The sequence below is a fragment of the Theropithecus gelada genome, chromosome 11 (assembly GCF_003255815.1).
Source record: "Theropithecus gelada isolate Dixy chromosome 11, Tgel_1.0, whole genome shotgun sequence".
Classification (NCBI taxonomy): Eukaryota; Metazoa; Chordata; class Mammalia; order Primates; family Cercopithecidae; genus Theropithecus; species Theropithecus gelada.
This window is the reverse complement of record NC_037679.1, coordinates 84,033,222-84,046,753: the sequence shown is the minus strand read 5'-3', so window position 1 is coordinate 84,046,753 and position 13,532 is coordinate 84,033,222. Positions and strand designations below refer to the sequence as shown.

General features: G+C 51.5%; 1 protein-coding gene across 5 annotated transcripts in view; it reads left to right on the top strand.

Moving 5' to 3' along the window:
- Positions 1-13,532, top strand: part of SCARB1 (scavenger receptor class B member 1) — an 88,859-nt gene that overhangs the window by 53,139 nt on the left and 22,188 nt on the right. For all 5 annotated transcript variants that reach the window (XM_025401899.1, XM_025401898.1, XM_025401895.1 and 2 more), the window contains exons 4-7: positions 276-479; positions 2,734-2,829; positions 4,403-4,518; positions 6,754-6,920. In XM_025401899.1, the coding sequence (XP_025257684.1) occupies positions 276-479; positions 2,734-2,829; positions 4,403-4,518; positions 6,754-6,920 (583 nt within the window). The remainder of the gene's footprint in view (positions 1-275; positions 480-2,733; positions 2,830-4,402; positions 4,519-6,753; positions 6,921-13,532) is intronic.

Sequence of the window (13,532 nt, the reverse complement as noted above, 5' to 3'; positions counted from 1 at the left end):
ACAGGCCCACCTCTGGGACTGGGGCTGGAGTTCACTCAGCCTGAATCCAGTGGGGTGCAAGGGGGAGAAGGGGTCCTTGGGAGCACATGTGGCCTTGGCACTGGAGGAGCAGAGGGTGGTTCTGGTGTCTCGGACGCCCCACGTGGCCACTCCAGGGGCCTCCTGCACCCCAGCATTTTGTTTCATGGGCTCTTTGCCGTGAGGCCCAGCTGGGGCCGAGGGAGGATGGGCCAGCCACCTCCAGCCTCTGACACTAGTGTCCCTTCGCCTTGCAGGGTGCGGCGGTGATGATGGAGAATAAGCCCATGACCCTGAAGCTCATCATGACCTTGGCATTCACCACCCTCGGCGAACGTGCCTTCATGAACCGCACTGTGGGGGAGATCATGTGGGGCTACCAGGACCCCCTTGTGAACCTCATCAACAAGTACTTTCCAGGCATGTTCCCCTTCAAGGACAAGTTCGGATTATTTGCTGAGGTACGTGTGGCCTGGTGAGAAGCCAAAGATTCAGGCCTGTGTCCTGTCTTCCCCTCACACAGCCTGGACACTGGTCACCAGCTTACTTTGTAGCTGGCTGGGGGTCTAGCAGCTGTGGGTTGTAAGTGGCCGAGAACCTGACTCAAACCGGCTTAAGTGAAATGGGGAATGTTGGGGCTCATGGAACTGAAAATGCTAGGATTGGATTCAGGTACAGCTTGATCCAGGCTCAAATGATGTGATTGGGCCTTAGCTTAGCAAATTGGAGGCTTTGCCGGAAGAAGGGGGCATGGCTGCTTGGGAGTAAGATCACAAGCTGACTCTTAATCTTGACTCCTGGCAACCTGGTAGGGTCACTGATTGGGCTTTGGAGCCAACATCTCGTCCGTGGAGGGTCTGACCCTGACCTTGGCTCCCTCACTGCAGGTTTCAATGAGTTCTTGGGACTGCTTCAGCCTCAGCCATCTCTCTGGTCTCTGTTGATCAGAGTAGAGTGCTGGGGGGGATATTGTGGTGCTACATGTGATAGATAGTATGTTTTTGTCAAGGGTGACGGGCTCCTGTTGTGTGGGTAAATTAGCAAGTTTGGGCTAAGTGGCATGATTCTGTAAAAGCATCTTGTAAATCCTGAAGTGCTTTGCAAATGAAAGTTATTACAAAGTCCCTAGTTTAGTATAATCTACGTTTGACCACATATGATGAAAACCTCACAAGAACAGTCTAGTGGTAGGCTATTCAGTGTTGGTGTGGTGGCTTCATGGTCTTAAGTGATCTGGAAGCCTTCTACTCCTCTGCTCTGCCATCCTTGGCATGTGGTTTTCATCCTCAAGATAACCTCATCGTCCAACTTGGCTGCTAGAGTGTCAGCGATCACATCACATTCCAGGTAGCACAGCGGGAAGGAAGAATTGGTGGGGCTTTGGGGAGCAGATGGAGGAATCGGGGGTAAAACAGCATGTCCCAGTTGCCTCCCTCTTAGGGAGGAAGAAAACCAACGTCCACTTCCTTTCTATTGGCCAGAACTGAGTCACGTGGCCACACCTAGCTCCAGGGGAAGCTGGAAAGGTAGCCTTTTAGCTGGGTGTGCTGATACTCTGAGTATGGTTTGGGTTTTGTTATGAAGGAGTAAGGAGAGAGTGGGCTTTGGGTAGTAACTCGCAGTTTCTGATGCTCTCTGTCCATTATCATATCATTTAGGGATCCTGTTGAGTGATGATTTATTAATAATAACAATAATAATGGAAATAAAGACCAGCATTTTGAGCTCTTACTGTGCCTGGGGCACCGTACCTAGCCCTTTTTGCACATGAGCCCCTTTAATTCTCCCCTATGTAGTGGCTCTGGTTATTCTTGGCTCCACATGAGCAGGTGACAGACACACATGGGAGGCTGGGCCAGGGACTTGTGCTGGGTCCTGCCCTGGAGGTCTGTGATGGGTGCAGCCACTTGGCTGGGCAACCTTGGAGCTCCTCAGTGTGCTTCACCCTGCAAAGCACTTCCAGATATTTCCTTTAGTCACTCAGACCATTTTGTGCTTTGCATGTCTTTGGGATTAGAAACCAGCTTCTGGGAAATGCTCTCGAAGCACCAAAGCCTGGGCCCCCATCAAGAAATGTTCCACAAACCGTGACGGTCAGGACAGGCCAGGTTGTGCTGCTGTGATAGGCAGTCCCAGAATCTCCATGACTTAGAGCAACCAGGACTTACTCCTTTGCTTGCACTCCACGTCCAGTGTGGGTGACTGGGGCACCCTCGCTTGTGGTAGTCACTTGGGGACCCAGGCCAAGGGAGGCTGTCTTGACACACACCTCCTTGGCTGCTATAGCAGAGATATGGCTGCTATAGCAGAGAGCCTGGTGAAAGGCGTGTGCACAGTCCTTAAAGCGTCCCCCCAAGTGACATGCCACTTCTGCTTTTTCATTGCTCAGGGAGCTGACCTGGCCCCGTTTTATTTTATGCTGGAGTAGGGTATGGTGGGGGTGATCTGCCATTCACCTGGGAGGAAAGCTAGGCTCTCCCGGAGTTAGGAAGGGAAGGTGGAACACTGCAGCCATAGAACCTGGGACCGTTCCTCCTAGAAAGCTCCCAAGCCTCCTCTCAGTCCCCAGACACTGGGCATGTGGCAGTGAACCAGATGCCGGGAGCCCTTTCCTTCTGGTGGAGGGGGAGGAGGGCTCAGCCCAGAATGTTCAGACCAGGCGAGCTCAATGGTAGGCCCGAGCTTTAACGATGCTGTTCCCTGCTGTGTCTGCAGCTCAACAACTCCGACTCTGGGCTCTTCACGGTGTTCACGGGGGTCCAGAACATCAGCAGGATCCACCTCGTGGACAAGTGGAACGGGCTGAGCAAGGTGAGGGGTGAGAGGCGAGGGCCCCTGGAGAGGGGAGGGTGGGCCAGGCCGTGGCTGCTCGGGAATGGCAGGGACCACAGGGCTTCTTCTTCCTTTGTCATGAAGAGGGTGCTGGGAGGATGAACACTCTCAAAGTTGGAGAAGGGATTTTACCTCTGGTTAAATCTTGACCAGCCAGAGGGGCAGGCGGGGTTAGTGACTTCTTACTGAGCACCTGGTGTCTGCTGGGAATGGAGTGCTTTCTTCTTTTCGGTTCTTTACTTACAAAAATGTTTTGAAAGCCGGGCGCCATGGCTCATGCCTGTAATCCCAGCACTTTGGGAGGCCAAGGCGGGCGGATCACCTGAGGTCAGGAGTTCGAGACCAGCCTGACCAACATGACAAAACCCTGTCTCTACTAAAATACAAACAATTAGCCGGGCTTGGTGGTGCATGACTGTAATCTCAGCTACTCATGAGCTGAGGCAGGAGAATCGCTCGAAGCCGGGAGGTGAAGGTTGCAGTGAGCCGAGATTGTGCCATTGCACTTCAGCCTCGGTGAGAAGAGTGAAACTAAGTCTCCAAAAAAAAAAAAAAAAAAGAAAGGAGATTCACCTTTCAAAATAATACGAGAGAGAGACAAGTGCCCTCAGTATCACCTCCCATCCCTACCCCTCGCCCCAGAGGAAACCCACAGTTACCAGTTTGGGATATATTCTTCCCGTCTGTTTTTACCCATGTGCACGTCTGTATTTACACAGAGAAATATGGAATTGTTTCTTCTTTAAACATCAAGAAATCATACTACGTGCATTGTTTTGCAACTTGCTTTTTTCACCTTCGTGACCTTTTCTCAATATGTGTGAAAATGATTGTGCGATTTCCCACTACCTGCTCCCCGTGGTAGTTACTGCAAAGACCCTGAGGGCTGGGGACAAATCGTACCCCAACCAGTGCCCAGAGTGGCCAGAATCACCATCTGCGACCAGCAGTAGCCATTCATGATAGATGGAGTTCACCTTCATTGTGGCTTGTATATTCCAATATACTGTACATGTACACGTGATTTGAAACCTTCTCATCCTGCGGAAGATTGGAAAGTGAGCAGTTGGACTTGTCGAGTCTGGGTCTCGCTCCCCAGAAGCAGTTAACCTGATGGGTGCTGTTTCGGGGTTGCCCGGTGGTGGCCACCGTTATGATTTTAAGTAGTTTGCCTGTGTGCCGATTGTTTTTTTTTAGGAGGGGCCTGTTGACTTCCGCTCTGAGGGCTGAGCACAGCCGCGCCCCACCTCTCACCCCACCTGCTCACTGCACTTCTTTCCAGATTGAGGCTGGAGATGTGGGTGATAGGCCTATTTTGCAGATGAAAGAATTGAGTCCCCAGCAAAGTGACACATTCAGAGGTGTGGGAGTGGGAAGCTGTGGGAGGCATTCTGTCTGTCTGTCTACACAGCCTGCCAGCTTCCCACCGTGCCGGTATTGCGAATTGAGTGGCTGTGTGTGCACCAGGGTGGGTTAGGTGTGCGGCACCTGAGAGGCCTTATTAAGGGGCCTTGGCCCCACTGAGGGGTCTGGTCTGGATGCTTCCCCCCAGGTTGACTTCTGGCATTCCGATCAGTGCAACATGATCAATGGAACTGCTGGGCAAATGTGGCCGCCCTTCATGACTCCTGAGTCCTCGCTGGAGTTCTACAGCCCTGAGGCCTGCCGGTAATCACTGGGACGCAGGGCCTCCTGGGTTTCCTGGGCAGCTCATGGGCAAATTCTGTGGTGCTGGCTGTGCACTTGGAAAGCATTTGACTCATCGTGAATTTGACTCAGTAGCCCTTGGTACCAGCTTGAATTCTCTTTGGCCACACCACCAAGAGCCAAACTCCAGCTGCCAGTGCCTCTGCACGGCCCAAAGACAGGCTGCTGCTGGTGGTTTGGAGCCAGGTGGTGCTGGGCTGGGAGGAGGGGGCAGGACATGTCAAGGTCACAGGGGGCCATGAAATGGAGGCGAGAGGTGGGCTCCCCCTGGCGTCTGGCTGGTGGCCCCCGTGACCATCTGGGTGCTGAGACATAGCTGGCTCTGCTTGGCCCCTTCAGGCTCAGCTCTGTGTCCCGTGGTCCCTGTTGTGAGGTAAGAGTAGACAGTGGGTGGCTCCTGCAGCCCTTTTCTGGAGGCCTTGCTATGTCTTGTTCCATTCTGGTCACTCTGGAAAAGTCCTGTACTTGGGAATTCACTCATGTGGATCTTGACTTATCTGCCCTTCCAGCAAACCCTGTGTGCCAGGTGCCTGGCAGTGAGAGGGTGGGCCAAGTCTCTGTTCCCCAGGAGGTTGTGTCCCATCAGGGCAACTCAGGCAAATGCACAAACACTAGAGTGTCAGAGAGTGACAGTGCTTTTGCTCTGTGTGGCCACTTTTTACTGTTTTAAGTTATTATTTATTTATTTTATTTTTTAGAGATGAGGGTCTCGCTGTGTTGCCCAGGCTAGTCTTGAACTCCTGGCCTCAAGGGATCCTCCTGCTTCAGCCTCCCAAAGTGCTGGGATTGCAGGTGTGAGCCACCGGACCCAACTGACTTTTTAAAAGCTGAATTTTAAACTTAAAGAAAAGTTGCATGAGAAATACAAGTGGCCCCCATGTCCCCTTCACCCAGGTTCACTAGCTGTGTCAAGCCCCCCGTCCCCTCCTCTCGCTGAGTGTCGTTTTCCTGAACCATCTGAGAGTAGGTTGGAGGCTGTGTGCCCCCTTACATCCAAATACTTAGTGGGTGTTTTCCAGAAATGAGGACATTTTCTTACATAACCACAATGCTGTTATTGAAATGAGGAAATTTGACATTGACATAATACTATTATCTAAGCTGGCACTTTCCTATAAATCAAAATATGCAAGGCACACATGCAATTTAAAATTTTTTAGTGGCTACATTAATACAAGTAACAAGAAATTGGTGAAATTATTTTTAATAATGTATTTTGTTTGACCTCATACATCAAAAATAGGATAATTTCAAGTGTTATTGATGAGTTTTTTTTCTTTTTTTTTTTTTGCTAGCAAGTGTTAGAAATCTGGAATGTGTTCTACACTTGCATCCCAATTTGGACTCGCCCCATGTCAAGGGTGGGATGGACAGCCACGTGTGCTGAGTGGCTGCCGTGGACAGAGTGGGTGGCACAGTGCATGTTCTAGTTCAGAAGTGCTTTTGAGAAAGTGCAAGAGCATAAACGGGTGGAGGATGGATGGAGTGGGTGTGGGGGACGGTGCTGCCACCCGAGGAAGTGACAGCTGAACTGAGATCTGACTGAAGGGCTGAAGTCTGGTGGATGAAGATGCGAGAGGAGACTGGTCTTAGGCAGAGGGAGCAGCGATGCAAAGGGCCTGGGGCAGGAGTGAGTGTGCTTAGGAACTGCAGGGAGGCCCTGGGCACAGGAAGGTGAGGCAGGGCTGAGTAGAGCCGCTGCGGGGGCTAGATAAGGACAATGAATCCTAACGGTAGGTTAGACTAGAAAGGGCCACAGATTTTCAGCAGGGGCATGATAGATTCTGTTCTTTTTTTTGATTTCATAACTTTCAAAAACAATTTTTGTTTTTTAGAGACTGGGTCTCACCATGTTCCCCAGGCTGGTCTCGAACTCCTGGGCTCAGGTGATCCTCCCACCTTGGCCTCCCAAAGTGCTGGGATTACAGGTGTGAGCCATAATGCCTGGCCTCTGTTCTTTTGTAAAACTCCTTCTGGCTGTGGCTAATACATTGGTGTGGGTAGGGAGGCAGAGTCGGAGCAGAGAGGCCCGTTAGGAGGTCGCTGCAGCTACCTGGGTGAGAGATGGGGGCGGTTTGGACCTGGGAGGTGGTAGCGCCTGTGGGGAGAAGTGACTGGATCTTGGCAGCCTTCGGCAGGGCCTGGCTCTGGCTGCCGGGTTTGAGTGTCCCCTCTCACTGTGTCTGTCCCCTGCAGGTCCATGAAGCTAATGTACAAGGAGCCAGGGGTATTTGAAGGCATCCCCACCTATCGCTTCGTGGCTCCCAAAACCCTGTTTGCCAATGGGTCCATCTACCCACCCAACGAAGGCTTCTGCCCGTGCCTGGAGTCTGGAATTCAGAACGTCAGCACCTGCAGGTTCAGTACGTGCTGTCCCCTGTGCTGGGATGGCGGGAGGGCGCGAGGGTGGGGCCAGCTGAGGGTTTACCTGCCCCGTGCTGTCTGCTGAATCTCTGGCCTCTGTACTCTTGATAATCCCATTAGGCTGAAGATAACGAGGCCGCAGGAAGATGATTTGAAAAGGAAGAAATGCCAGGTCTATTAGTTGCTACCACAATAAATTGCCATGAACTTCATGGCTTAGAACAACACGCACTGGTTATCTTGCAGTTCTGTAGTTCAGAAGTCCGTGTGGGTCTCACTGCACTCAGATCAAGGAGGCTGTGTTCCTTCTGGAGGCTCTCGGAGAATCTGCATCAGCCTTTTCTGGCTTCTAGAGGCCTCTCTGTGTGTCTTGGCTCCTGGGCCCTTCTTCCACCTTTGAGGCCAGCAACACAGCATCCTTCTGATCCACTGTGTCCTCAAATCTCTTCCTCTGTGCCCTCTTCTGCCCCTCTTCCAGTTCTAAGAACCCTTAAGACCACATCGTGCTCTCCTGGATACCCCAGGACAATCTCCCCATCTTGTTTATTTATTTATTTTTTTTGAGACAGACTCTCACTCTGTCACCCAGGTTGGATGCAGTGGTGCCATTTCAGCTCACTGCAACCTCCTCCTCCCAGGCTCAAGTGATCCTCCCACCTCAGCCTCCCGAGTATCTGGGACCACAGGTGTGCGCCACCATACCTGGCTAATTTTTTGTATTTTTGGTAGAGACGGGGATTCACCATGTTGTCCAGGCTGGTCTTGAACTCCTGACCTCAAGTGATCCGCCTGCCTCGGCCTCCCAAGGTGCTGGGATTGCAGGTGTGAGCCACTGCGCCTGGCCTATTTTTATTTTTTGAGACAAGGTATCACTCTGTAGCCTAGAGCTGGAGTACAGTGGTGCAATTATAGCTCACTGCAGCCTCGGCCTCATGGGCTCAAGCGATCCTCCTGCCTCAGCCTCCTGAGTAACTGGGATCGCAGGTGTGGGCCACGATACCTAGCTCATTTTATTTTTGTAAACTCTTTGTAGCGATGTTGTCTCACCATGCTGCCCAGGCTGGTTTCAAACACCTGGCCTCAAGTGATCCACCTGCCTCTGCCTGTTAAAGCAGTGGGATTACAGGTATGAGCCACTGTGTCTGGCCCAATTTCTGAACCTTCAAGGCAGCTGCTGAGCAGGCCCAGTGCCCCTTTGCCCTGTGACCTGGCATAGCCATGGGTTCTGGGGCTTAGGGCATGGACGTGTCTAGGGGGCTGTTCCTCTGCCCTCCCACACCGTGATTTGGAACTTGAGAGTGAGGCTTGGTGGGAAGGACCCTTCACCCATTCTGAGATGAAAAGAGGCTGGCGAGGGTCTGTGTGTTACATAACATCCTCTTGTTCTGCGGTGTGGGCGGCTAGGCAGATGTGATGATTGCTGCTAGAGTTGTGTCCCCTGACATTGTTGGTGTGTCTCAATTATGTGCCAGTCCCTGAGGCACCCCCGCCTCAAGTTGCTCAATTTGGACCCTCGGGTGTCAGTTTGATTCCCTGTTCTCACCCGGCTCTTCCAGTGTGTCAACAAGCCCAGATGGCTTGACCTCCAGGTTGAGTCCTCACTCCTTCCTCTCTCTTGCCACCCACTCCAACCCCCCGCCTCATTGTCCAGCCCACGGACACGTCCTTCCTGGTGATCCAGTCCTTTCAGCAGCCCATCCCTCAACGCAGCATTGCCGCTGTACCATCCATCCCCTAGACCATCCAGTGCGGTCACTGCTGGCCTCTTGCGGCTGTTTAAATTGAAATTGATTTAAACAAAATCAAATTAAAAGGCAGTTCCTTGGTTGCAGTGGCCGGAAGTTAAATGCTCATATGCTATGTGTGTCTAGCAGCTAGTGTCTTGGATAGCACACATAGAGAACATTTCCATCATCATAGGAAGTTCTGTAGCACTCCCGACAGCAGCCAAGGGATCTTTTAACAATGCCGGCCGGGTATGGTGGCTCACATCCGTAATCACAACCCTGTGAGAGGCCAAGGTGGGAGGATCACTTCAGGCCAAGAGTTCAAGACCAGCCTGGGCAATACAGCAAGACCTCTTTCTAGAAAAAAAAAAAATTAAGCATAGTGGTGCACGCCTGTAGTCCTAGCTACGTAGAAGGCTGGGATGGAAGGATGGCCTAAGCCCAGAGGTCGAGGCTGCAGTGAGCTGTGATCACCCCACTGCACTCCAGCCTGGGCAACAGAGCAAGACCCATCTCAAAAAATATGGAGATTGCCACTGTACTCTCAAAATGTCTGGCAGCTCTGTCTGTATTCAGAGTGAAGTCCAAACTCCTACCATGGCCCTGGGCCCTGCAGGATCCAGCCCCTACCGGCCTCTCTGACTTCATTTCTCCCGACACGTCCCCTGTTCATTATTCTCCAGCCCTGATGGCTTCACCCTTTTTCTAAAATATACCAAGGTCAGTGCTGCCTCAGGGCCTTTGCGTGGGCTGCTTCCCCTGCTTGGAGAGCTCTTTATCTGGACTTCTGAGTGGATCCTCCCTCACCTTCTTTTGGTCTGCATGCAAATGCCACCTCCTCCAGGAGGCCTCCTCTGATTTCCTGTTCTAAAGTTGCCCCCTCTCCTGCCCGCTGCTCCCTATGGCTTCCTCTTGTCTTCTTGGTGCTCATTGCTCCCTGAAATCATGGACTGTGGATTTTATCTTCTTACTCATTGCCCTTTCCATTCACTGTCATCCCTGTAGTCAGGGCCCCAAGCTCCTCTTCTTGGTTTTATTCTTAGCTTCTAGAACTGTGCCCCGCATGTAATGGATACTCATACAGTATTTGAATATAGGGATGGTGAGTGTGTTCTGTACTTAGGAAATCGAGGCCTGAGGCTGGATGCGACCAAGGTCACAGGGTTGGTAGGACCGGAAGCGGCCCTCTATTTGACTGTGTCTTGCCTTCTGGGAGCCTTTTTGGTTGAAGCCCCGTCCTCCAGCTGGAGACAGTGACTCGAAAGGACTGGTCTGCAGCGGGGGTCAGGAGGAGGGACTGTAAACAGATTGGATGCTTTCCCCCATTTCAGGCAGAATGGAGCAACCTGTGAGCAAACGGTTTGGAGCTGGGGCCTGGGTCGCCCGCTGCTGTCTCCTGGTCCTGTCTGGCCCGCCTGGGCAATGGCCTCTGCTTGCTTCATTCTTTGCTGGTATCAGTGGGGATTTCTGCTAGTAAGGTTGAGTATGTTACACACCCAGTAGGTGTGCTACAGCAACTGTCGCAGTGGCAGATGCTGGACTCCACTTGATTTAGGCCAAAAGGGCACTTCTTGGTTTGCGTAATGAAAAATTCCAGGGCAGATCCCTGTATTAGGCACAAATCCAGAACTTAGATGTTGCCTGGAAGCTGCCTCTGCCAAGTCCCAGCTCAGTTTTCTGCCGGACTGGCTTTGCTGCCAAGCAGGCTCTCCCTCCTGGCTGCCTGTGGAGGCTCCAGGCTCACCTCTGCCCAGCTCCGAGTCCTGCAGAAAGGGGCCACCTATGTTTCCTTCGCTCCAGCAGAAGTTCCAGGGTTTGCTCTAATTGGTCTGCCTGGCACCCATGCCCAGCTGTAAACCAATCACGGTAGCTGAGGTGGACTATGCTGATTGGCCAGGCATGTGTCACATGATCAGCGGGCTCCTGGGTGAGCTGGCCCCACTCGAAGCACAAGGCTGAAAGTAGGGAAGGTGTAGTAAGTAGGGGTGTAGGTACCAGGAGAAGGGAGAGAAATGACATGCCCATCCCCTCCAAGGGCTTGGGACGAGGTGTGCCCTGCCTTCTCTTAGCACATCTGCCAAAAGAATTTCAAAAGCACAAGGGAATTTTACAATACTTATTTCAATAAAGTTTTTTCTTTTCTTTATTTACATGTTTGAGATAGGGTTTCACTCTGTTGCCCAGGCTCAAGTGCAGTAGTGCAATCACAGCTCACAGCAGCCTTGACCTCCTGGGCACAAATGATTCTCTGACCTCAGCCTCCCAGGTAGCTGGGAGCACAGGTACACACCACCACACCTGGCTAATTTATTTTATCTTATTTTAAAATTTTTTTGTAGAGATGGTGTTGTGCCGTCTTGCCTGGGCTTAGTTTTTGCTTCTAAATAAAATATACATAGATACAAATAAGTTCCCAGATGACTCATGCAGTTTTGGGGGTTTTTTGCTTTGTTTTTTTTTGAGACAGGGTATCACTGTCACCCAGGCTGGAGTGCAGTGGTGCCATCACAGCTCACAGCAGCCTGACTTCCATCACTCAAATGATCCTCTTACCTCAGCCTCCCGAGTAGCTGGGACTACAGGTGGTTGCTACCATGCCCAGCTGATTTTTAAATTTTCCTTAGAGATGGGGTCTCACCATATTGCCCAGGCTAGTCTTGAAGTCCTGGGCTGAGGCGATCCTCCCGCCCAAAGTGCTGGGATTACAGGCATGAACTGCTGCGCCTGGCTGACGTGTGCGGTTTGAAACTTCACAAAGTGAATGCACCATTTCTTGGCCAGCACCCTGACCGAGAAACAGACATGACAGGCCCTGGATGCCCCTCGCGGTCCTCCCACCGCCCTGGCGTCCAGCCCCAGAGCTCAGCTGGTTTGCATCTTCACGTGAATAGCCCATAAACCTGGATTCCTTTCCCTCCTTTTCTGGCCTGTGCACCCCTTAGCACCCTGGTGCGATTTGTCTGTGACGTTGTGAGTGGTTGCAGCTCCTCGTCTTCATTGCTGCGTGGTGTTCCATCGTGGGCATTCGTGGGTGCACACGTGTCATTTGGTCACCTATGTCTGTGTTTCTGTGGCATGTTATCTAAAGAGTAAAGGTACCCATGGCTTTGCCTTTCTGGGCCTTGAAATCTGTTGGACTCAGACAACTCCCTCATCTCAAACCTCCCTGTTGCGTGAGGGCGTCCGACTTGCCTCATAGAGCCAACTAATTATCATCCGTGGTAATCCTGGGCAATTATATCTGGCTAGGTATGCCATAAAGCTATAAATTAATTACCACTTATTGCTGGGAAGATCTCTCTCGGTGTGTTTGGTAATAAAATTGGAAGAAACATGTGCGTGGGTCCATGCAGGCTCAGCCTCTGAAGTAAGGGTGGGGGCTGACAAGTTGCCTCATCCCACCTCAGTCTCCACCTGGGGCTGCGGGTAGGCCAGGGCTTGCTTGAGATTCCTCCAGAGTCCGGCTCCGTGGCTGCCTCCTCCACGGAGGAGGCATGAGAAGCAGCGTTTTCCAAATTGTGGAAGACACTGTCCCTGCAGGTGCTTGGGATGGCTTCAGAAGGTCCAAGGAGGTGAGAGAGAGCTTCTGGGTCCATCCTCTTTTCCTCCTTGCCATCACGTGCAGGAGAAGGTCTCTGTTGATGCTGAGGACTTGAAGAGCCTTCTACACTCATCAACCTTTTTTATTTTTTCTTTTAACAGAAAAAGAGCAGGGCTCCCAGTTAAAGCCTTGTGCAGTAACAGGTTCTAGTTAGAACTTACAACATCAATATTTTTCACAGTGTTTATTCAAATATGTCCTTTTTTTTTTTTTTTTGAGACACAGTCTTGCTCTGTCGCTGAGGCTGGATTGTATTGGTGCAGTCTTGGCTTACTGCAACCTCTGGAAACTATCGTCCAGGCTGGAGTGCAGTGATGCGATCTCAGCTCACTGCAGCCTCTACAACCCCTGCCTCCCGGGTTCAAGCAATTCTCCTGCCTCAGCCTCCCGAGTAGCTGGTATTATAGGCCCATACCATGCTCGGCTAATTTTTGTATTTTTAGTAGAGATGGGGGTCTCACCATGTTGCCCAGGCTGGTCTTGAACTTCTGACCTCAAATGATCTGCCTGCCTTGGCCTCCCAAAGTGCTGGGATTATAGGTGTGAGCCACAGTGCCTGGCCCAAATATGTACTTTCTAATTGCGGCAAGTGTTTGCACAGCTGTAAAGCTTCCCTTTAAAATACAGAGATTTAAGGAAGGCACTGGCAGTTGTTTCAGAGCAGCACGTTATATAACAGTGCAGGGGGCATTCAGATGTGATGAAATTGAAAAGGTACTGGGATGAATGATGCTTGAGAAACCTGAAGGGCAGGGATGCACAAGGACTGAGAAAGAGGAAGCCCGACATCGATAATGCCAGCTTTTATTTCAAACCAGTGCCTGGCTTTGCTAAGAAAAGCAGAGATAGTAGAGATGGGGTTTCACCATGTTGGCCAGGCTGGTCTCAAACTCCTGACCTCATGATCGGCCCGCCTCAGCCTCCCAAAGTGTTGGGATTACAGACATGAGCCACTGCGCCTGGTCTTTTTTTTGGAATGAAGTTTCGCTCTTGTTGCCCAGGCTGGTGCGCAAGGCGCGATCTCGGCTCACTGCAGCCTCTGCTGCCTGTGTTCAAGCGATTCTCCTGCCTCAGCCTCCCAAGTAGCTGAGATTTCAGGCACCCACCACCACGCCTGGTTAATTTTTGTATATTTAGTAGAGATGGGGTTTCACCATGTTGACCAGGCTGGTCTTGAACTTCTGACCTCAGGTGATCCACCCACCTCAGCCTCCCAAAGTGCTGGGATTACAGGCGTGAGCCACCATGCCTGGCCTCTGATTCGGGTTTTTTGTTTTGTCTTG